The sequence below is a fragment of the Cyprinodon tularosa genome, unplaced genomic scaffold (genome assembly GCF_016077235.1).
Source record: "Cyprinodon tularosa strain WSP-4 unplaced genomic scaffold, ASM1607723v1 ctg443, whole genome shotgun sequence".
Lineage (NCBI taxonomy): Eukaryota > Metazoa > Chordata > Actinopteri > Cyprinodontiformes > Cyprinodontidae > Cyprinodon > Cyprinodon tularosa.
Window position 1 is genome coordinate 262,273 of NW_024039167.1, and position 23,808 is coordinate 286,080.

At 36.5% G+C, this 23,808-nt stretch overlaps 2 protein-coding genes across 2 annotated transcripts in view; both read right to left on the minus strand.

The window, feature by feature from the left end:
* rftn1a (raftlin, lipid raft linker 1a) overlaps nt 1-5,035 on the minus strand; it is a 40,097-nt gene extending 35,062 nt beyond the window's left edge. The window contains exon 1 of the mRNA XM_038300261.1: nt 4,811-5,035. The gene's annotated coding sequence lies outside the window, so the exon portion shown is untranslated. The remainder of the gene's footprint in view (nt 1-4,810) is intronic.
* A 1,320-nt stretch (nt 5,036-6,355) lies between these two features.
* Nucleotides 6,356-15,472, minus strand: dazl (deleted in azoospermia-like). The gene is made up of 10 exons (XM_038300260.1): nt 15,351-15,472; nt 14,588-14,707; nt 12,335-12,426; nt 10,728-10,779; nt 10,579-10,645; nt 10,289-10,428; nt 10,019-10,099; nt 8,118-8,168; nt 7,832-7,902; nt 6,356-7,380 (listed from the first exon to the last, which is right to left on the minus strand). The coding sequence occupies exons 1-9, from the start codon at nt 15,351-15,353 to the stop codon at nt 7,858-7,860; spliced, it is 651 nt and encodes a 216-aa protein (XP_038156188.1). The 5' UTR covers nt 15,354-15,472; the 3' UTR covers nt 6,356-7,380; nt 7,832-7,857.
* Between the last annotated feature and the right edge of the window lie 8,336 nt (nt 15,473-23,808).

Here is a 23,808-nt window from a genome sequence, read left to right on the forward strand (position 1 = left end):
CTAGAACACCTGATAGCTTTTTTTTTTCACTAAACATCAGATGAAGTCAAAAGCATTATATGAAAAAGAACATACTGCACAGCTATGTGTTCTGTTTTTATATTTAAATTCTTCTTATGGGATTATAAGTACATACTAATATAGGTTGCATGACATGTGCAGAGGAAATACAGGCAACAGGCCATGATAAAGTTAGCAGAGTGGTTCAAAAGCTCCTATTTTTCTTTTTTTTTTCCATTCTTTCAATTTACTTTACTTTACATCAATAACATCAACTTTGTTATATTCTGTTTTTCAGAGATGATGAGAACCTTCCATTATGTATGGATGATGCTTAGTGGCAATCTTGGATGATAGGCTGCTTGACTGTTAAGGTGGGGCGACACAGCTCAGGGGGGGGTAACAGGACTGAGCATGAAAATGTGGTGTGCTTTGAGACAAAGACTGGGCAGAGGAGCCATTAGTGGAGCCACTGCTTTGTCCTCACAATATTCTCCCCTGGCTCACAGGCAATGACCCCCCACCTTCAGCTTGGTTCCTCCCATCTCATCCTTTTTCCAAGAACCTAAAACTACAACACTATATCAGTGTTTTTCTTCTTTCTTTTTTTTTTTTTTAAATAGATGGACATATTAAGGAACCAGGTACCATAGCCTTAGAGAAGCTCATATTTTATGTAACTGTATGGTTTCTGACAACTTTTTTCATTAATATTGCTTTTATTATCATCTATTTTGATTCTAATCCCTGATTCAGATACTTTACTCCTGTGAAATATAACAGTGTTCAGAACATTTTAAAAGAGAAACAAAATGTGAGTGGAGAAACAATTCAAAAAAAAAAAAAAATAACAGAGACAAAAAATCAAACAAAAGGCAGGCAAAGGGTCCCTAAAACAATTACTGGGGAAAAAAAATAAAATAAAAAATAAAGCCTCCTCCTTGGAGAAATTATGTTCTTGGATTCACATATTCCTTAAAAACAGAATATGAGCAGATGCCAGAAAATTACCTTCAATCTTCAGTTGTCAAAGCATTTCCTAAACATCCGCCAGGTAGGTTCAGATTAATGCACTTTCTACTTTTGTATCGTCATTTCATTCCTCCAAACTTCCATTTCTTTCGAACCATTTTTAAACTTGGGCTTATGAGTTATTTTTTTTTGTAAATAAAATATAAATTTCCCACCATCAGGTATGAGCAAGCAAATGATCGGTACAAAACAGAGTAGTTGGCAGAATAATTTCATATCAGATTTTGTACAACATGAACTGTACAAAAAGGATAAAAAAGTGTTAAAATGGGAAAATCAGAGCTGAAGTACGGTTGATATAAAATGCAGTGGCAGTTGTCTATTATTGTTAGCCAAAATGTTGGGTATTTAAAAAATTTAAAATAGCCAAATCCACAAACTGTTGAAGGGAAGAAATTTACAAATACACAAGAAATCCTAACTTGTAAGGTGTTTCACTCTAGACAGTGAAGTAGTACAGGCAAGCAGCAACATTAGGAAAACCATTGCTTATACCAGTAAGGCTGACAGCAAACTGGGCGACAGACTTTCCTAAACAATGAGATACACTGACTTTTTTCTAACAAACTCTCCGCTTAAGCATCCACTGATTCAATTTTTCTTTCACTACATCTGAAATAAGGATAAATGACTTGTTCAGTTTGGTCTAAAGCTTTTTTTTGGCATATTTCTATACGAAAAATCCTAGTTAGTATGTGTATGTGTTCAGTATGTGCAGAGTGGGAATACTTTATTGTGAAAAACAGTCTTTTCAACAGTGAGAAGAACAAGATCCCTACAACAGATGGTTTGACGCCCACAGAGCCCAGCCTATATCCACAGAAACACACTGAGGCAAGTGCAGAGAGATGCTCAACAGGACCTGTGAGAATTTATTTGGGACGCTTTAAAAGATTATATTGTCTTGTTTGTGGTTGTTGTTTCTAATAGAAAATATGCTTCAATAATTTTGGAAAGGACCTGAATTTAGTTCTAGTTACTTTTGCACGGATGCCTACAGTCTCACAAAAAAAGACAATTATAAGATAATTTGATAAGGCTGATAAAGCTTGAGCTGTTATAGATCTATATTGTATCGGGCTTGAATGTACACCACATGATTGTGCTATATTCCACTGCATTTTAAAATCTGAGGTGACAGACTGATTCCTGTGGAGTGGGCCATCCCTCCCACTGGGCTTCCCCCACGTCTCAGATGTGGGATGATTCCTTGGATGGAGGGAGGAGGGGGCAATATGAAATGAGGGGGGGGGAGACAGTAGGAGGAAATGGAGAGCGACAGATAGACAGGGAGCAGAGTGGGGAGCATGTAAAGCTGCCTGCAGGGAGGTACAATACCTCTAAGCAGAAATGTAGTCACCTCAAACAGTGTTTTAATGAGGCTGTGTAAGGAGGATAAAAACTAATTATGACAGTGATGTATTGCTCTGCTGCACAACTTCTTGCCTGGTTGTTCTCTCCTAAAAACCAGTAGGAAAAAAGGATTATTAAGAAATTTAAAAAAATTACTGGGGAAAAGTGGTACAGCCCTCAATTACAGATGTGAAAGCAAACAATGGAGCCCCCCTTCAGCCCAAAAGCCTCAATACTACTCACCAAAGGAAGCCTAACACAGATAGAGATAATAGAAACTTATAACTTTAAGCAATTTCTAGGGTCTATGTAATATGATCCTTATATCAGGGCAAGTGTCACATTACCCAAATTTTTTTTTTTTTTTTTTACTAAAATGGAATAAATGGTAAACTGTCCTGCCATATTGCCACTCAGGAAGAGCTCCATCATTTTATGAGGGCAGCAGTGAATTAGAAGGTGCAGAGGTTGTTAAGCTAAAAGAGTGTAATAGGTCTGGTTGGAAATTACAGTTATGACTCACTTAGCTTCATCTTGGATCCAGAAAGTGTCCTTTATCATATATGTAAACAATGATTCTTTAACATAGTTTCCACACATAAATAAAACTCAAACATAAGCTAATTAGTTTAGTTTTGAATAGTGTATTCGGGTAGGCAGTAAATAATTTTTCATGAACTCCGTTTATGGACCTTATGAATGTTTGAGTATCAAATATATTTAATCTGTCTTATAAGCACAAAAAAAACTCATCTAAATATGATCTAGAAGCAGGTGATCTGTTAAAGGTATGGGGGAGGATTTTCGCAAATTTCTGAAAAGTCCCCCTCTCTTGACTTTAAAAAAAAAACACATGCACAACCCTATACCTGCTCCCTAGAGAGATCTCCTATTAAACGTGTGCGAAAGGCGTGCACCAGCCCATCTCTCCTCGTGCACGCTCTGTTTAAAAGTTGCTGTTTGCATCGCTCATACAGATTACTTTCCAAAATAAGATTTGCAAATTTTCCACTATGTCAGACTCACCACCGGTAAGTGAAAATGGGGGCGAGCATATAGGACAGCCATATTTAAACATATCATCAGAATGATTGAGAATTAGGAGGACCACTTATTTTGATGATCCACCCAGAAATATAACAACCTCCACTATACCTTTAAGATTGTGCTACTTTCAGTAAAGGTCATCATATCAGGCAGTTTTAAGTCTAATTATGGGGAATATGGCACTCCACCAATGGTCTTCCTTCCTTGAGAGAAAAAGGTTTGGTTGGAATTTGGCCCCTTGGGTGATTGTAGACGGGTCGCTGTAGAACTGCTACTAGCCCCTGTTATGACCCCTGTACTGAGGACAAAACTAAAATCAATCTATAATGATACTAGCTAGCACAGAAATTGTAACAGACTGGTCTCTTTGAAAATGTTTTAATTTTTAACCTTTACAGTTTTACTTCTAGATCAGAGGTCTGTAACCTACAGCTTGGGAGAAGCAAATAGCTCCTTGGCTCACTTAATATATTAAACAATAAGATACTTAGTTTTCTTTGTTTTGCTTGTTTGTTAAATTCTCTTGTCCTGTTCCCCAATGGAAAAAACTGTCTAATACCACCCCTGGTGGTTCTGTAAAATCACATTCCTCTTAGGATCTCATAGATTCTCTCACTGTCCCTGTATTTAGTAGCCACACAGCTAATTAATGCCTCATGCATACTCTCTGGATGCAGTCTGAAATTGTATGCTTTTGGTCCCCAAAAATCAGCTCATCCCACATGGCTGGGGTAGCTCCCAGTTGTTGTTTTTTTGTTTAAAAAAAAGAAGATAACAATCCAAGGAATTGTAATGATAAAAAAGTACTGTAACCGCAACCCCCTCATAAAAAAAAACAAATGCAATAGAGTTTAGGTGTTAATTTAACGCATACAGACTATATTATATTATTTCTGCTTTCCTCAGCATTTTACACAGATAAAAACTGAAAAGTTATCTTCTAGTTCCAGCACCGGTTTAATGAACATTAAAGGCTCACACGCGCCTTTTGCTTTTCTCGCAGTGAAACGCGCGCGCGCACTTTACGCACGGACACATCCAGCGCGGTGCCACTCCGTCACGCATCTGTTAGTTCAGTTTAACCTCAGATTGAGCTGCTACGTTAAAAAAAAATAAAAATAAAAAAATAGACAAAAGGAAAATAAAATAAGTCCACTGAATATTTGCTCGGAAATGGTCGCCATCGTGCTTTTATTGTGAAAGGCTCTGAAACAGTATAAGCTGGCATTAAAGTTGTTTTTAAAAGCTACTGTGTGAAAAACTAATTATTTTCAGTTAAAATTATCCCCCCAAAATATTTGGAAAGTCACTTTTATTTCAGTGCGGTGCCTAAATCCCCTGCAGACATCTTATTAAAGAAGCAAAGTGAGATACTCACCAGATAGAGACGGTCTCTGTGTGTTTAGGAAGTGTTGAATCCTCCTCTCTCCCTCTAATGTCTTCACTGTCTGTCCCCGTCACGGCACGCAGCGGCTCCCACGACCACTGCGATCCAATGGGAGGAAAACCTGAATCCTTCATCTAGGAGCTACATCTGAGTGGAAACTGATCTCACTGTAAACACTCCGTCTGTGTTCAGGAGGGGAGAGAAAAAGAGGGCGGATTATCGTCTCCCCTCGCCTTCCCGTTGTTCCCCTCTTGCGTAAAAAACTCTCCAAGAAATATGCGTCCTGTAAACTGTTGATTTACCCATTTATACATAAAACAGCTGGACGATTCAAATTTGACTTGTTTTTATAACATTTAGAGAGTTATTTTATTCTTTATCAGATTCTAAAGCATGCATTATAAAAGTAATGGCTTATATTTCAGCAGGGATTAGTCTTCAAATATGTGATCTGGAATACATTTGATTAATAAGTGGAAGAAGGGAAAGAAATTTAAAGGTAGAAGGGATATATGAACAAAAATGGATTTAAAAAAAGAAATGTAGAGAATATAGCCTACAGGTCAAAAGTTTGTGCTCATCTCATTCTGATTCGAATAACTTTTTATTCATTTTCACACATTTTCCTTCAGTTTCCATTAATTTATTAGGTTTCTAAAATGTAAAAATTGGACTAAAGTTTAAATAATTGTAATGTAACATGTTGGAGAGATGAGCAAGTGAAATAGACCTTACAATGGATAGATGATGAAAGGGAAGATGCAATGATCAGTGAATAGATGGTTGATAAATTAATAGATGCCTCAACAAATGGATAGACAGGAATAAGAGATGTGTGGGTGATGGACAACTAAGATGCGTTAGTGAATGAATGATTCACTAACTTCATTTAAATATGGATAAAGAACGGAATAGATGGCTGGCCATATGGATGGACGGTGAGACAAATAGATGGGTGAATACATGAATGGGATGGTTGACAGACAGATTACAGGAGTGGGTGGAAACGGAATAGTCTGGAAATACAAATGGTTTTTCACTTATCCAGACCTGGAAACTATTTATATACAACCCAAGTCACTCGTCAGACTGCATACGAATCCTGTAAATCTACCATCAAGGTTAAATTTTTATGCATTTCAAGGGTCTTCTTATGAGAATTTATATTTCATAGGAAGCTATCCAGACTAATCCATAATTCAGAAACGTCTGACAACAGGATGAGGGAGGGGTGGGTCAAAGGGTGGAGAGGGCGCTTTGGGGAATCCGGTCACACCATTGGGCTGTGACAAAAACAAAACGCTGTGACCAGAAGACAAGGGGGCTTGTTGCCAGGCAAACCTGACGGAGTTGGATGAGAGCTTTAAAAAAAAAAAAAAAACAAGCCAGGCTGCTCTCCACAACTCTATGCACGTCAAGGCACATCATGCAAGCTTCTACATTTTGATTTTTCTAAGGAAGAGAAAACTTAAAATAAAATGTAGACAAAATGACAAATTTAACTTTTATTTAACAAAATAATCGAAATACCAAAAACTCCAACAATTCTCAGGCTCTCTGAAGAAAACGACTCAACACAGTAGTGCCTGCTAAACTTAAGGTCAATGTCCAAAAACAGAAAGATATAAAAGAAAAAAAACTGGTGTACACCACATGCACATGTCCATCCCTATGAAGCTGTATAAAATTAAATTTTATCAGGTGCAAGATATAAAAACAGAGAAACCTCAAACAGTGAACAGTATAAAAAAGAAGAAATAAACCTTTTCAGTGTAACAAAGCACCTAAATTGTGAAAAACTCCCTTCATTCCATCCTTTTTATTTTAACATTTGCTTATTCATGAGTATCTTTGCTGTGACTGTCGACCGTGAAAATCTGGAAACATGCGACCAACATTTAACCAAAACAAAAATGTAAAACACTGATGAGTTGAGGCCCAAGCAGCCTTGCATTCACCACACTGACACCCAATGAAATAAAAAAGGAGCACAAAATATTAGTGCTTAAAATGTATGACAGTGCCTTTATGCTGAAGGAAAGTTAATATCTTAATTAGAGGACAATTAGACCTGAAGAAAATACAGTGTAGAAAACAGATTGTTAGCATTACAAATATAAACACTTCTATGTACAGAGAGCCCTTAAAACACACCAAACCAAACAAATAGAAAAAAATAAATTAAACATAATATAAATAAACAAAAAAAGTGAGATTAAAATATTTAAGTGTTTTTGTTTTGGGATTACAAAAGAAAAAAAAAGTGATCCCATGCATTGGTTGGTATAGTGAGTGCGCTCTATAAAAAGTTTCTGTGATCCGTGTGAATTAAAAGCAGCCGACCACAGGTCAACGTCACCAATCTGGGTTAAAGAGGCTGGGATCTACGTGGTTCGGTTTAAGGGGGAAGCTCATGCAGTCTGGTGTTAAAAAGGCTCTGAAAAACTGGAGGCGAAGGTGTTCGGAAAACACAGCGTTGGTCGGGAGGCTTTCAGACGTCCAGGACGACAAGATGATAACTCGTCTGCATCCTACCTTGTTGAAGCTACCGTAGGCTCCATCTAGAAGAGATGAAAGATCACAAGGATTGAACAGTTTCTTTCAAATGAAAACTTTTTTTAACTGTTTATTTTTTGTAAACACCAATATTTAGTTCTTGTATTTTGAACCAAAATGCAAGCATTTAAACAGCAAGGATTCTTCAAGCATGAACTTATGCTCTTGTTGTGTATTTCATAATAAACATTTTATGAAATTCTATACTAGGACAAACAGATTTAGTTTTAAACAGAAAATTTTTTCTCAAACGTCACAAATTAAAAACAGGCATTCCTCAGTTACTTCATAATCTGCTGAAATCTAGTTTTACTAAACTTTTCTGAATAGAGATAGCCATTGACATTTATGATAAATGCCACATCAGTAACTCTTCCTAGACACATGGTATTTACAAAAAAAAAAAAAAAAAATAGATATATCTATCGTTCATTTCCCACAGATGAACAGTTTTACCTTGCAGGAGGCTTAACAGCTTTAGACTATTGCACAGTCAGCATAGTCTGGACTCCACAGTCCACAAAGCTCTAATAACAGGGGATACAATCAGAAAACAGACAGTTAAGTGTTTGCTTCAAAAGTCAAAATACTCACAACGGCGCCCTCTAGTGGAGCCCATGAATATTACAAACCAGAACTAAAATACGAAAGAAAAAAAAAAAAAAAAAAAAGACTCATAGCAAATATTTGCAAAACCTTTGAAAGCAATAAAACAAAAAAAAATTAAAAAAATAGAAATTACCTGGTTGACAGGTCGAGCCCTTTGGTCTGGTGTCCAAGGAGCTTGGGTGTACTGCACATTAAAGAAAAATATGGGGCATCAAAACAAGCTTTTTTTTTTTTTTAAATCAACAAATTATTATATTTTTTTACGAGCAAAAACAATGTAAAGTAGGAAATCCAGAGATGTAACGATATAATACCATTTGTATTTCCTCTTCTGACCCAAGTCAAGTTGCCTTTTGAGATATAGATGTGTACACTGATACATATACTTATACATAGGAGTTTATAAAAGCCTCAACAAAAGAATAAGTACCGTATTTTCCAGACTATAAGCCTTTACTTTTTCTTCATGCTTTGAACCATGCAGCTAATAAGAAGCTGTAGCTTTTCTGTGGATTTTTCCTAACGGCCAGAGGGGGAAGTCCAAGTTGGAAATGAAAGAATAACGGGCTAATTTTTTTCAGCACAAAATATACTAGCAGCAGGCACAACGAAGAACAAATGTACTGAATTCACACATTTTCCCGCATTAAAGCTGAATCAATGAAAAGACTGGGCTCAACTCATGTAGAGCTGAAATAAAGAGCAGACGAGGCCCCATCTTTTAGTATAAGCTCTTACTGCTGCAAACCCAAAGCTAACGGGAGCTAGCATGCTTCTTCATCCCTACTCCAGGGACTATATGTAGGACTCCTCTAGAGGTTTAGTGGGAGACAGTTCAGTAGATATCAGCAGTTTAAAGCCCGATGCAGCTTATATATGTAAATTTAAAGTTTTTTTCAAAACAATGTAGTGGCTGCAGCTTATAGTGAGGTGCGCTCTATAGTCCAATAAAAGGGTAATAACATGAAAGCAAACAGAGCTCTGGTATCACAATAATATGAGGCTCTGCAGATATTCAAATTCAAGCACAGCAATTTAAAAAGTATAGATCTAGATGCAATGTGGGATAATTCTTGCCACTGGTTGTGTTTCTGCATTTACATTAGACTTAGACAACTTTGTTTATACTGTGTCTACAAAACAAACATTCATTTTGCACAGCTTTCATGACAATTCCATTTCGTAAAGTGCAGCAATGATCAAATATTAACAGTGTGACAGCAAAAAAAAAAAAAACAAAAAAAACAAAAAAACATTGGTATGGAAGTTCAGAGCATTAAATGTATATGGCGCAAATATGCAGTGTTTTGGTTTGGTGGCATCAGTGTGATGCAGTCTGTGACATCATTTAGAGTTATCTCAAAAGTTCAGCAGTTTGATGGAGGTGGGGAAGAAGCTGTTTCGGAATCCACTAGACCAGCGGTCCCCAACCACCGGGCCGCAGACTGGTACCGGTCCGTCAGTCATTTGGTACCGGGCCACACAGAAAAAAAGTGTATATATATATATATATATAAAATTTATCGATGATCAGAGTCTCAGTGGTGTTTTATTTTGAAAAATATAAAAAATTGCGGTATTCTCTCCCAATTACATCACTCGGTGCATCTGTGCCTCTTGACACAGGTTAATTCAGTTCAGGACTCATGCTATCTATAACATCCTATCTTTGTGAAGCGGGATTTTCTGCGGTTACAGCGACCAAAACAAAGCTACGAAGCAGACTGGACATCAGGAGCACACCTCGTGTGTCATTGTCTCCGATTACACCTAGATGGGACCGCTTGTTGTTTTATTTTTATGCTGTTTGTATTTGATTTTATGCCAGTCGTATCATTTTACTTGATCGTATTTACCCCCCCCGGCCGGGACGTGAAAATATTGTCTGACATATAGCGGTCCGTGGTGCAAAAAAGGTTGGGGACCGCTGCACTAGACCTTCATTGAATGCTTCAAAGCTTCTTCCCAGAGGGCAGCAGGGAGAACAGTCCATGGTGGGGGTGCGAGGGGTCAGTGATAATGTGACGGGCTCACCTGGTAGGGGTATGGATTCTGTGTGTAACTCATCGGCATCTGGGGAACAATTACTCCAGTGAAGTTGCTGTATGGGTACGGCTGATCCAAGAATCAAGAAAAAAAAAAGCTTAATAATATTATGGTGATAAATGAAGGCTGATTATCTAAAAACAAAATGGTTTGAGAAGTGATGCCTTTCAATTTCAAAATGATCATCAATGCTTCTCAAGCAAGGGCTCAATTTAGTTTTAAATCAGTCTGCCTGCCAAACATTGGAAAAAGAGTCACCTGATTATAGGGGCTGGCCCCACTGAAGGCAGGTGAGGGATGTGTGACCACTCCTCCCAAAGGTGAGCAGCATGCACAGTACATATACTGAGAGGGATTCATCAAAGGGGAGGGCCCAACCAGACGGGATGGAACAGACCCTGAAAAAATAAAAATAAAAAACAGAAGTACATCTGGTTTAATGGGCCACATTAGAACGGAAACTGATGAACTCTTGCAAAGTCAGAGAAGAGTAATGGATTAAAAAGCAAGGAATCTCAGCTCAATCTAAAATGAATTTATAAACATACGAGGACTCCGTTGTTTCATGATCGCTGGTCCCAGCTTGAGTTTCCGCCCTTTAAAAATGATCTGTTGCTAAAAGGTAAAATATAAAAAAAATTAAGCAGATTACAGAGAATCCTGGGTGTTTTACATACATACAGGGGCATCTACTCACCTCAATGATTGACTGAATGTTCACATCTTCTTGAAAGTACACAAATCCATAACTACAGACAAAGCAGTTCAAATGATCGATTGAATGAAAGAAAATAGGGATGAGAAAATAAGATTCACACAAACTAATGACATACATCACATTTATACCACAAATATTGATACTTTCAAAGACAAAGTCTGGGCACTACAAATATGCTTTTGTCCAACTCTAACAAATCTTTCCACTTGACCATCTTTCTTTCTTTTAACACATCATCTTTTAGGACATAATCCTCATTTGTTGCCTAATATACCAAACCTAGTGACAGATGAAGAGACAGTCCTTCGTATTCATGAAATTATTGGTCAATGCATTCAACCCTGATGATAAATGGAAACATAGATCTACAGTTTTTCAATTAACTGGGCCCTATTTCACAAAGAAGGCCTGTTTCCAATCTAAAGTGAGTTCTGGGGTTAATTCCTGCATACCCTGGCTTTCCTGTATAAATTAATCATTAGCCTGAGCACAATTACATCCACACATTACTTTGTGAAGGAAGAAATCCTGGGTATTTCCTACTTTTTTTTTTTAATCAGAGATCTGCACAAGCTGGTGTTGGAAATGTGCTGTTTTCTGCTGACGGGGCACAGAAAACCCTGAATCTATCTCCATCAGGAGAGGATGATTAGAGCATAATTAGATGTTTTCTTTTCTAAAGAAATATCTCTATTTCATTTTTCAAATAAAGACATCAGATTGTATTATTTACAGAAAACACCAAATAAGATTCATGTGGGAGTATTTTCAAGTAACTATTATAGAATATAATAGAAAATTCCTTTATTGTGCAATGGGGAGCCAAAATATTCTGCTACACTAACATTTTTGGAGCATCAAATCATTAATTGCTGCCTGTTATGTTGCACCTACACACATTAAATGCATATCAAAAGAAATACACACCAAATGTAAAGATTTCGCAAAAATGATTTGAATTTAGCAATTTTGTTATTTAGCACGTTTCCAAATAAAGGACTTTTTGCTCTTACATATATATATAAAGATAATTGAGGCCTCCTTTTAAGGATTCAGCCCACATTCCATCCTCATTCCCTATGCCCTGGGAGGTGTGGCCACAAATTGAGTTATTTGAGGCCTCTGTGATGCCGTAGCTGTGGTGAATTAAGTCATCTGTGTTCCATTGATGAGGGCTTCTTATATGCTTGCTCTCACACTAAACTCAGAGTTGATTAGATTCTGAGTTTGGTCACCCTGCTGGTATCACTTCACTGAAAACTTTGAGTAGGGAAGAGAGGGGTAGAAATACTCACAGTATCTGCTTACTACTCAGGTTATTAAACTGGGCCCTTGTTTACCACCCTATTGTACCCACTGATTGGTAGAAATAATACGTCTTTTGGGACAGTGAGTTTAAACACTGAGGTTATGTCAGTTTGCACCAGGGAACAAACTACTACCTAGTACAGGAGATTCTTGCACTCTTTGCTAAGAAAAGTCATGTTTAAGTTTCTCTGTGTTTCCCCATTTACAATGATTTACCTTTATAAAGACAAACTTAAAAGCAAGCTTAACCTGTGAAGGTATCAGAAATCACTACTCACCCTTTGCAGACCCCTCCACGGTATGTGATTATTTTCACCTCCTTGACATTGCCATATCTTGCAAAGAACTCCCTCATTTCATTCTCATCCGCCTTAGGGTAAAAAAAAAAAACCACAAAGAATATTTATTTACACTAAAAATGTCCATTAGCCTTCAATATATAACATATAGACCAGAGGTCACGGATTAGTGGACCACAGTCCGGATCCGGACCCACCTGCTGGCTAATCCAGACCCAACCTGATTTAAAACATTTAGAAATTACAGCATGCTGTCTTGACGGCAGTGTCTAATTTCACTTACTACCTTCTGCTGTTTGTACAGTTAAGCCCTCCGGGTGCAGGCTCCACGTGACGCATATTAGTCAATGAGCTGTGCCACTCAGGGCTGTTGCTGCTATCTACTTTTAGGCTACATTCACACTGCAGGCCTTGATGCTTAATTCCAATTTGTTTGTGAAATCCAATTTTTTTTGCATTGCCGTTCACATTTCCAAATATATGCGACTTGTATGTGATTTCCTGTGTAAACTGCATTCATACAGCTTAAGTGTCCCGCATGCGCAGTAGAGGACACAATGACGTCACAAGCCAGCGTGCTTCGTGTTTACGGAAGTAAACATGTTTGTAGCGCTGAAGCGCATCTAGTGATCTTTCCAAGCCTTAAAACCTCAATCTTTTCATGATGGTTAAAAAAACATACTGCTCTCCGCATCATCATGTTTTTCTTGCTGCTTCTGTGTAGCAAGAAGCAAAATAGTGACCTTTGTTGTTTACTAATGGCGTTCAGGTCAGATGAATGCAACCTCGGCCGTTCAGACACATGTTGCATTTGAAAAGATCAGATTCGTATAGGATTTAGGACCACATAGCCAAGTGGCCTGGGTCGGATTGGAAAAAATCGGATCTGTGTTGTTCAGACTGCCATGAAAAGATCAGATCCAGGTCGGATTTGGGTCACTTCAGGCTGCAGTGTGAACGTAGCCTTAGACACAGCAGGCAAACATGTGGCAAGCTGGACGGTGGGTAACGATGAGAAAATCTGAAAAAAGTGTAGACTGCTGGAAGAAGCGCGGTGAACTGGTGACGGAAAATGATGTGCTCAAAGATGACCCTGCACATTTTGAGTCAACCTACTGCTGTGAAGCAGGATTCTCCACCATGACCACAATCAAAAATTTAAATTCGATCCAGACTCACGAATGAGCATCTTGATATGTGCTTGAGAATGGCTTTGTCACCATTCAAACCAAGGTTTAAAACCTTGCTGGCCAGCCTAAAGCCCACTGCTTCCATTAAGCCATAAAAAAAAAAAAAAATAAAAAAACACAAACGCTCAGTTCAGGTGTTTTATAAAATATATGAATCAGGAAATTGTCTATATACCAAACTGAACGATTGTTGTTCTCTACTTTAAAAAACACATTAGATTTTAAAATGGAAAAATTGTCTATTCTTCTTTTTTTTATTAAAAAGTCAATGTATAACATGGATGCATAAAAACCTAATTTTATTTCACTGATAAATTCTGTTTAAAGTAACGGATTATAATTAAAAATGTATATGGACCTTTACTGGTTGATGATTTTCTTTATTTGATTTTTAATTGGTTACCCCTGATATAGACTGTAAATCATGACTGCATGTATTAGAGTCTGATTCTGTTTATATATTAGGGCTCTTGTTGAATAAATTGGATTTACTACATTTTTCTTTTCTTATTATTCATTTACTAAATTTTTACTAAAATTTAAACCTACGGCTTTAGGGTCAACTTTTAAGAGTTGGCACAAAGTAAATAAACTTGACTGAAAAATGTATCAGCTGTCAGTCTGGATACTCTGATAAAAATGCTCTGATGAAAATGTATGTAGTGTATATTTAGTATTTAGAGAACACTAAACATCCTTTCAAGCTATAAATGTTTTGCTAATTTTAATATTTAATTTGTTAAAAAAGAAAGTTAATACAGATTTATCATACTTAATGTTGAATTTCCCTTTTTTTATTTTAAAGAAAGGCACCAACCATGCCTTGTCAGGCCGACAAGCATTTCTGGTTTCCTTCTAGGTCTGATCTTATTTTTGCAGTTTCTGGTACTGTTTCTTTCAGAGCACTATAACAAACAAAGACAAAAACCGTTTATATATATATATATATATATATATTAAAAAAACGAAGGAACAGCAAAATCCTATAACATAAAATCAAAAACAATAAATATCTGATTTTAATTGAATTATTAGATCTCACCTTCATGTCAATCCCACCAACAAAGAGCGCGTTGGGAGTCAGCCTGCCCTCAGGCAGGATGTATCCATTAGGTAGCTTCAAAGGCACGGTCTGGATGATGCCTCTGGGCTTGCTGAAATCCTAGAAGAAAATAAAACACCAACTTGAGAAATAAATCCTATACAATTAATACAAGTTGTCGATCACAGTAAAAATGACATATTTAGACAGTTTAGAGTCGAACCAGTTCATATTTTGACCTTGAACAGCAGGCTAAGCGGTTTTGCTACATGGAGGCCACATCAATGCCTGATTAAAAATATATTACCCCGCCCCCACCCCAAAAAATAAATTAAAATAAATAAAATGTACAAATTTACTCAAAAACTTACCATCAATATTGCGGCCATAACAATATTAGGTTTTGTCCGATAACTTCATGCTCAAGTGTTAGGTCCATTAGCATAAAACATGCGGTTGTGTTTTAACTCCCGCTTTAGCTCACAAGGACCTCCACCAAGCACGACCAAAACAAAAAGAAACAAAATTCGACGAAAAACTCGGAATTTTATTATTTTTTTGGGGGGGGGGCGATGCTAACGCTAATGTTGAATGTGGTAGAAATGTGGCTTTAGTCAAGCTAATTTGAAAAATTCCGCCTTTTTAAATCACATTAGCATCTGATAGCTAACATGACACTGATACCATGAATCTAATATATATATATATTTTTTTTATACATATGCCACTTAAAGGGTCTATAATGGTAAAAATGGAGACTTACCATGTCTAAAACGATAAAAACCGGTATGTTGAGGGACCCTCACACCGACAACCTGTTGCTTTCTGCCTCCTCAGGGTTTAACTGACCCAAATCATACCCAAAGTTCACCACGTGACTCCGCCTAATGGAACCTTTTCAGTAAATAATGTTAAACAATAAATCATTCTGACAGTAATGGGGAATAAACAAGATGAATTCTACACGGTAGATATTAATTTGGTACAGTTACATTTAGACAATTATTATCAATATATTCAAATTTATTCAGATCAGTGGTGGTTCTAGACCAAACGTACCAGGGGGTCAAGAGGGGGCCAGAGTGTTTTCATGGGGGCACAGAAAAGCGTGAAATAAAAAACAGGGCAAGGGATTCAAATATATTAAGAGGGCTGCATGAAGTGAAATTTCTATTCAATTAGATTTAATAAAAAAATCTATTTCTTATGAGGTCAATATACATACATAATGTAGGAATTGTACATATTTATCACTTTATTTCAGTTAAAATTACAATTTTCTGTAAGATCTGAATTATAAATTAAGAAAAACTGATAATGAGTGAATATTTTTTTTTATTTGTTTTGAAGAAAAAAAAACATTTAGCAGATGAAAACTGGGATCCTAACTCAATACCACTGAAGCTATCACCTTATTGTTTTTATAACCTAATTTGTAAAAAAAAAAAAAAAAAAAAAAAAAAAAAAAAAAAAAAAAAAATGAAATAGATCCAAAGGACCTATCGCTATCGGTGATCCTGTCTGTTCCAGCACATATCATCGTTAGAATATCTTTTAAGTATTATTTCTTCAATACAGGGGCCATAACAGGGGTCAGGACATCATTCACAGGGGCACTGGCCCCTGTTGGCCCCTGTTGGCCCCAGTCTAGAACCGTGCATGATACAGATGGATCAAAAATAACAAGGAAAATAGGAATAGCTTTTGTAATACCAAAATTCAATATAAAAATAGGAAAACAAATTTCAGGTGGATTATCAGTATACACAGGGGAAATGTTGGCAATATTATCAGCTTTACAATGGGTAGAAGACATAAAACCATTAAAAACAGTAATTTGTTCAGATTAAAGCTCTGCATTATTAAGTTTAAAATACAATCAGTCAGATAGTAGGATGGACATTCTATTAGAAATATTTCATGCATTATTCATAATAAAAAATATGGGTTTGATTGTTGTATTTGTGTGGGTTCTAGCACATATTGGAGTAGAAGGAAACGAGAGGGCAGATCAAATGGCAAAGAGGGCAATTCAAAATCCCATTAGTTTAACAGTAAAAAGTAAAAGTTAAAAAGAGTATTATTAAAGAAAATGTATGGAAAAATTGCAAAAAAAAAAAAGATGGGATGAAGAAAAAATAGGACTGTGGTTTTATAAAATTTAGAAGTTAGTAGGAAAAAGAACAAATGGAAGACGAAATAGAATGGAGGAGAGAGTGATAACAAGGTTAAGATTTGGGCATACAGGACTTAATTATACACTTTTCAAAATTCAAAAGCAAACTACTGGCAAAGGTGATTACTGTGGAAAATATGAAACAATAGAACATGTTATTATGGAATGTCATAAATATGAAAGCAGGAGAAGATCTATGAGGAGAGAGTTTAAATGTATTAAGGAAAATATAAATTTATTAGATATTTTGAGGAAGAATTTGGAAGGTAAACATATACAAATATTATTCAATTTTTAAAGAAAACTAAATTATTTCATAGAATTTGATTATAGAGAGGGTGAATGTGTGCATGATATAGACGGGTAGAATACAAAGTTATGTAAAAGTATGTTGTTGTTTTTTGTTTTTTATTTTTTTTTCCCTTAGAAATTATATATATATGCTCCTAAATGTTTGTTGCCAACCACCAATAAATCCAACAAGAAGAAGAAGCTTAAGTCATTCATTTTTAGTAACTCGTTGCAGACAAAATAAATAAATAGAAGGTTTCTGCTATTTTTTAAAGAAAACTCGGGGAAATCTAAATGTCTGATGGTAGGATAGATTTAAAATAGTAGCTTTAATTTGACGTTCTTTTATAGAGAATATAAATGCTTGTTATTAAAGCATCTAATACTTGACAAGCGTTTAATTTCCAGTCATTTCAAAATAATGCATGCAATAATAGGCGTATTTCAAGTTTTTAATTAGACTAACACATTACCTTCCATCTAAACTTTTGATTTGGTTTTATTGTGGAAGTTATTCTAAAGGCATTTAATCAGGTTCAAAGTAACTAATAAATCAAGCACAAAAGATAAACAATATTTAAAGAAAGTTTTTTTTTAATCATATTTATTTATTTCAAAAACATTAATTAGAAAACACACACAAATAGACACAGGTGAGAGAAATTTAACAGTAAAGAATAATATCTTAGAAAAAATGCTCTCCTAGTTTTTATATCCGGCTCATTCTACAGAAACATACATTTTTTTGTCCAAGCATTGAAATAAATATTTTTTCTTAAGAAAATCTTTGTTACATTTTTAATTAATACTTTATCAGGAATATATCCCAAAGGTGGATTTTTTATTAAAGACATTTTTTATCAGACGCATGCACTGTTTTAAGCACAGTGTTTTTTTCGAGAAAGAATCTTATCTGATGTTGCCATACAGGCGATAGTTGATGTCATCAATAACTGTTTCTGTTTACAGCAGCATAGTCATACTCCATGCACAAAGCTTTCAGAGGAAACACTGATATAGGTCTATAGGGCTTTTTCATTCCAACCAGGCAGATAAAAATTGAAAATAAAATACCGTAGCTATGTGTTAAAGTATGATATATTTTGATATGTGTTATGAAATTTAGAAAGATTTTCTTCTAGATGAATGCAATACTTGTTTTTACATGGGTGCTTTTTTTAGTGAAAAATGCTTCCACCTTTTTACCTTACTGGAAATATTTTTTCTGATCTGTCTTAATATAAGAATATTTGGGTTCTCCATTGTAATCTCTCTGCCTGCTATGAATTAAGCCAAGAAACCAAAGAGCAAATTAATTAACAGCTTCTGCCATAGCCAAATAACTAATAGCTATCTAACAAACTAATTAATCTGCATGTACAGATTAAAATGAATTACCAATAAATGGTGAATGACATTCTGAAGTGGTTTTAATTACCTCCTGACCTTTTTGATAAGTAGATTATATTTTGACAGACCCATCTGAGCGCCAGAGACTATCCATATCAAGCATCTCTTATCCTTTTCCCTAGAGGGGGATCCACACACCAGCTCCATGGATGCTTAGCTGCAAGGGAAGCAAAGCTATAGCAAAGCTAAAATTGTTTCACTGTGTGTCCTTTTAGAATAGAATAGAATAGAAAATCCTCATTGTCCCACAATGGGAAAATTGTGGTGTTACAGCAGTATGTTATTTAACTGACTAACATAGAAACTGAGCAAAAATCAGCATATATGTAGCAACTTATTGAGAATGTTGGGAGCAGTAATGGTTATAAATTTCTTACAGCTGCTGGGAGGAAGGATCTGTGATAATGCTCCATGGTGCATTTAGAGATCAGCAGTCTGTCACTGAAGGAGCTCTCAAGTTCAGCAACAGCTTCATGCATGGGGTGGGAGAAATTATCCAACAGAGATGTTATTTAGTTAGTATCCTTTTTTTCCCCCACCTCCTGCACTGAGTCCTGATGGCATCCAGTCACAGAGCTGGCCTTCCTGATAAGCTTGTCCATCCGCTTTCTCTCAGCTACAGCATAGATAAGCCACTGCTCCAACAGACAGCATAGAAGATGGCTTATGCCACAACAGTCAGGTCTTTAGGAGCACCTTCTGCACTCCAAAAGACCTCAGTCCTCTCAGCAGTAAGAGTCTGCTCTGATCCTTCTTGTAGAGATCCTCAGTGTTTCAGTCTAGTCCATTTTTAAGGGCCTCCTGCAGCAAGTCTGGATGGAACAGCAAAGCAAAGTGCAAAAATAAAATAAATTTGAGTACAATCTGGCTTTTATAATATTGCCTTTCAAGAAAAAAAAACTGAATCAAAATTACTGAATATGAGATACCTCATAGACACAGGTTGCAATCACTGTGATTGTTACATTTTAGAAATCATTTAGGATTTCTTGGGATAGTTTATTTTTTAAATTTAATTAATGTGTAACCTGATCCAAATCCTTGTGTTGTTGCAGCTATTCATTCTTGAGATTTGTGAAAGTTGCCGACCTACTCCCAGCCACCCTCCCTCTCCTGCCATCTGAGTTTGATGCGTTTGTCCAGAGACAGTGCCAAGCAACAAGAAAGGAAACTGGAAGAAAAGTGGGTACAGGACAAGCTGTCTTCCCCTCACACTGCAGGCTGCTGTCCAGAATTTAACAGCATAGTACAACTTCACATTTGCTAGTTTGTGCCAGGGAACTCAGTGAACATGTTCCCATCTTCTCTACTTTGTCAGCTGTGTCAGGCTGCCCTCCAGTGAATTGCTCAGTAGAAAAAAATGTGGCTGTAATATTTCTATGTAGGAGTAGAAGCTATCAGACAGTCCTTTCCAGAAGATCTGAAAAAATCTTGTTTAACAGCTGCCAAACCTTTGTCTCAAGGACTTTAAAGGATTTGATAGAGTAAATGTGACAGGACTGTGCTTCTTTGTAAAGCATGTACACTACCAACAAAGAACAAACCAATAGATTGCCACTTAGAGATTCAGTCTTTTCAACTAGTATTTAAACTATAATTAATGGGATTAAGTGTGCTAAAAAAAAAAATTGTTGAAAATTTTTTCCAAATAGAAAATCCATGAAGTGAGGTCCTCCTTTTATTGGACCATAACAAAACTGTGCTTTTATCTAGCTTCAGTCCAATCCAATCAATCCAACCTAGCATCATTTTAACGAGTGAATTGAACCACCAGTTAGAGTGGTGAAAGCATGATGCTCTGGGCTGCTTTGTTGCCTCAGTAAATTAATGATTTGCTGTATGGGAGGGAATCTATCATTTAGCTCTATGCCAAAAAACCCTAGAAAATGATTGGCCATCAGTTCATGCCTGTAACCCCAAACTCTTTTGAAGTAAGCAGCAGGATTATGATCCAACCAGCAAGGCGGTCAAAAACTACAGTATTCTTAGTTTTAATTTAACCAAGGTATAGTAATGTTGAAGTGCTCATTGCTTGTGATTACAACTTTCTTGTCAACTTGGTTTAGATAGCTTCTTTTTCCCTTAATAGATTAACTGATTTTGTTGAATCTAGAAAACACTGGTTACAATAAAAGCAAAGCAAAAAATGTATCAAGGGACGAAAATGATGGTCAAGCAGTGTTCATTTGCAAGACTCACATCATGTTTGAATTCTAAGAAAATTGAAAGCATCAATGATGTATGGAAGCAGCACATCACAGCATCCCTGTCCATGTTCTGTCTAAATGCCAGGGGCCTGAATGATCACTTGTGGGGATGTAAAAAGGAAATGAAACCAGGATTGTTTAAAGTGGAAGAGAACTGGAAATATAACAAATGGGAGGATCAAAGCTGTAAGCTGAGGTTTGAGGTAAAAGAGGAAGAGGAAGAACCTGCAAACACTTCTACCTTTCTAGAATCTGGGAAAATACACAATCAAAACCAGACCTGAGACTACGGGAGTGCTGTTGTCTCTCATGCACTATGCCATGGAAACCCATGATGTCACCATCCACAGCATGAAAGACGAGGTCATCTGCAGTCCCTCCTGTGAGCTTCCTAATGCTTCTTTGTCAGGTAGAGGCACTATTGAAATACATAGCATGTAGCACACACAGATTCTGCATGTTAACACAGGGTTAGCTCTTTTCTTTGAAAACATGAAAATGTTTTGTTAATGAAGAAAGAGTTTTAAATTTTTCTAAATACTTTTTTTTCTTGCTTCTCCTAAGCTAGCGGATGACTTCAAGCTGAACTGCTGTGTTTTCCGCTGGTCCAGTCAGATCGAGAACCAACTGGAAAAGGAGCAATTAAATCTTACAGTCCTAAGAGAAGAGGCAGAAGAACATCTCCAGACAAGGTTACAGCATCTATACATACCTACATACATTTCTGAGTACAGTGACTTAAATTTTCACAAATTTTTGAAAAGACCCACTCTCCCCACTTAAAAAAGAAATGCACATACACAACCCCGTACCCGCCACTGAGAGGGAATGCCTATAAAACGCGTGCAAGAGCATGCACAAGCCCACAGCTGATATTTCTCTCCAGGATTGGGTCACAGTCAAACAGGAACAGATTAGGCGAAGCTACTATGAGAAAAAGCAGAGAGAGCATAACGTTACAGATTGAAACACAGATTCTGCAGAGTGGGAGAATAGAGATAGAATCGATGAAATAGGGGTCCCTATGTCCTCCAGAAGTCTAAGCCTATAGCAGCATAACTATAGAGATAGCTCAGGCTAACCTGAGCCACTCTAACTAAAAGATTTATCAAAAGGAAAGTTTTAAGCCTACGCTTAAAAGTAGACAGAGTGTCTGACTAAAATTGGTGGTTGGTTCCACAGGAGAGGAGTCTGATAACTAAAAGATCTGCCTCCCATTCTACTTTTAGAAATTCTAGGAACTACTAGCCTTTATATGTGAGAAGGAGGATTATAAATTCTATTATTTTAAAAAGATAAGCATGTTGACCTTCTCTTTCCATCTTTTTATCTTCAACAAGGCTGGAGAAGATTGGAGCATCAGCCAGTGAAGAGCTCTCCATGGAAAATCAATGAAGTAGATGAAAAAGTATATTACAATGTGCCCCTGAGCAAACCTGTCTGTTTCATAATTGTAAAATTCATTACTCTGCACACCACCACCACCTCTTGCACAGCACATCCACATATTACGCACATTAGGGCATTTTATAATAGCTCACCTGCTAATGTTATACATCTATAGCAGTGGAGGCTGCTGCTCTCTGAGGAGGCTCAATGGTTTTAATTAAACCCAAATATTACGTATTGCATTACCAAATTGTGAAACACATAAACCATTACTGCAATGGATGAAAATAGCTTTTGTGAAGCGCCCTTTAAAATAATAATCTCCAGAAACCATGGCAAGATTTCAGCACAAGACGACTGTTCTGACTGAATGATCACTTTCCCCTCTGGACTGATGAGGAAATCCTCCTAGCTGTCTGACCACTTGCAGTCAAAAATTCTTAACTAGCTTTGCAAATCAGCATCAAGCAGCCAGATTCACAACCCTCCCCTGCTCCCTAGACCCATTAAGATGCTGAGCTCACTGGAAGTGATGTATTTTGGTGTGTTATGAATGGGCTAACCTGTAGTTCCTTCTCCTCATGCAGAGAAAACATTAATATGACTTGAGCTGGTATGTTTACGCTTTCTCTAAAAATATGAATTATGCAGCAGCTTATTCTATACAGTATTGCTTTGTATTTATAATCTGTCTGAAAGATAATTTATTTGCTTTTCCCATTAAATATTTTCAAATGAATGCTTTCATACGTTTGTTTTCTAGGACATTAACACTTTTTTAATATCTGATGAAAAACATCTTTATCACAAGATTAACCAAAACCATTGCAACAACTAAAACAGTTTTAACTTTCAAAATCTTACCTCACCTGATTATTGTTTTAACTTGGATTTTCTATTGATGCAAGAAAATAAACCCCTAAAGAGAGTCACTAAGAGATGTTGAACAGGTCGTCACAGTGAGGGAAAAAATCTAAACTAAACTTTGTGGAACCAAAGCATCTATTACAATCGATTCAGACGACTTGATCAGGCTGGTCATTTCCTGGTTTTGTTGTTCTCACTGCCTTGGAGTCTCACAACCTTAAAACTTTAGGACACTTATGGGACTGTAAAGTTGAATTTAAGTGGAGCTGCTGTTATCTTGCAAGCAAAATGAATTGTCGCATGATTTATGTATTCACAAACTCCTGAAAATTGTATACTTGTGGTTCAATTTTAATTCTACACTGTAGCAATCTGGCTTATGCCATGTTAGAGATTCTGGAGATCAAGCAGGAACAGGAATGACTGAAACAACAGAGGATTTAAAAAAGCTATAGCTAAAGCTGCAGGGTAGTTCTCAACCTTCCACTTTTCACCTAATATTGATATCAGAAATATATATATATTTGTAGTGTGTGGTTTTTACTGCTCTAATGGCCTAACAACTATTAAACTATAAGCAAAGTCTTAAAAGGACTTGTTCAGTCTAGAGTCTGGGCTTACTTCCATGAGGTTAATCATATTGAGGTGAGTTCAGATTTTGTTACATTTGTAATTTATAGGTATCACTTTACTTTAATGAACCAATCACATTCATTGCTTTCAACTAAATCTAACATACAGTTAGATTTTGTGGTTAAAACTGTTAACAGTCTGTCAGGTAAATCCCATATCTTGTTAACTTTTTATGATTTCTGTGTTGACAGAAGGTCAAAAATTACCACAAAATTACGCTTTTGCTATTCAGCTTATAATTTAGTACA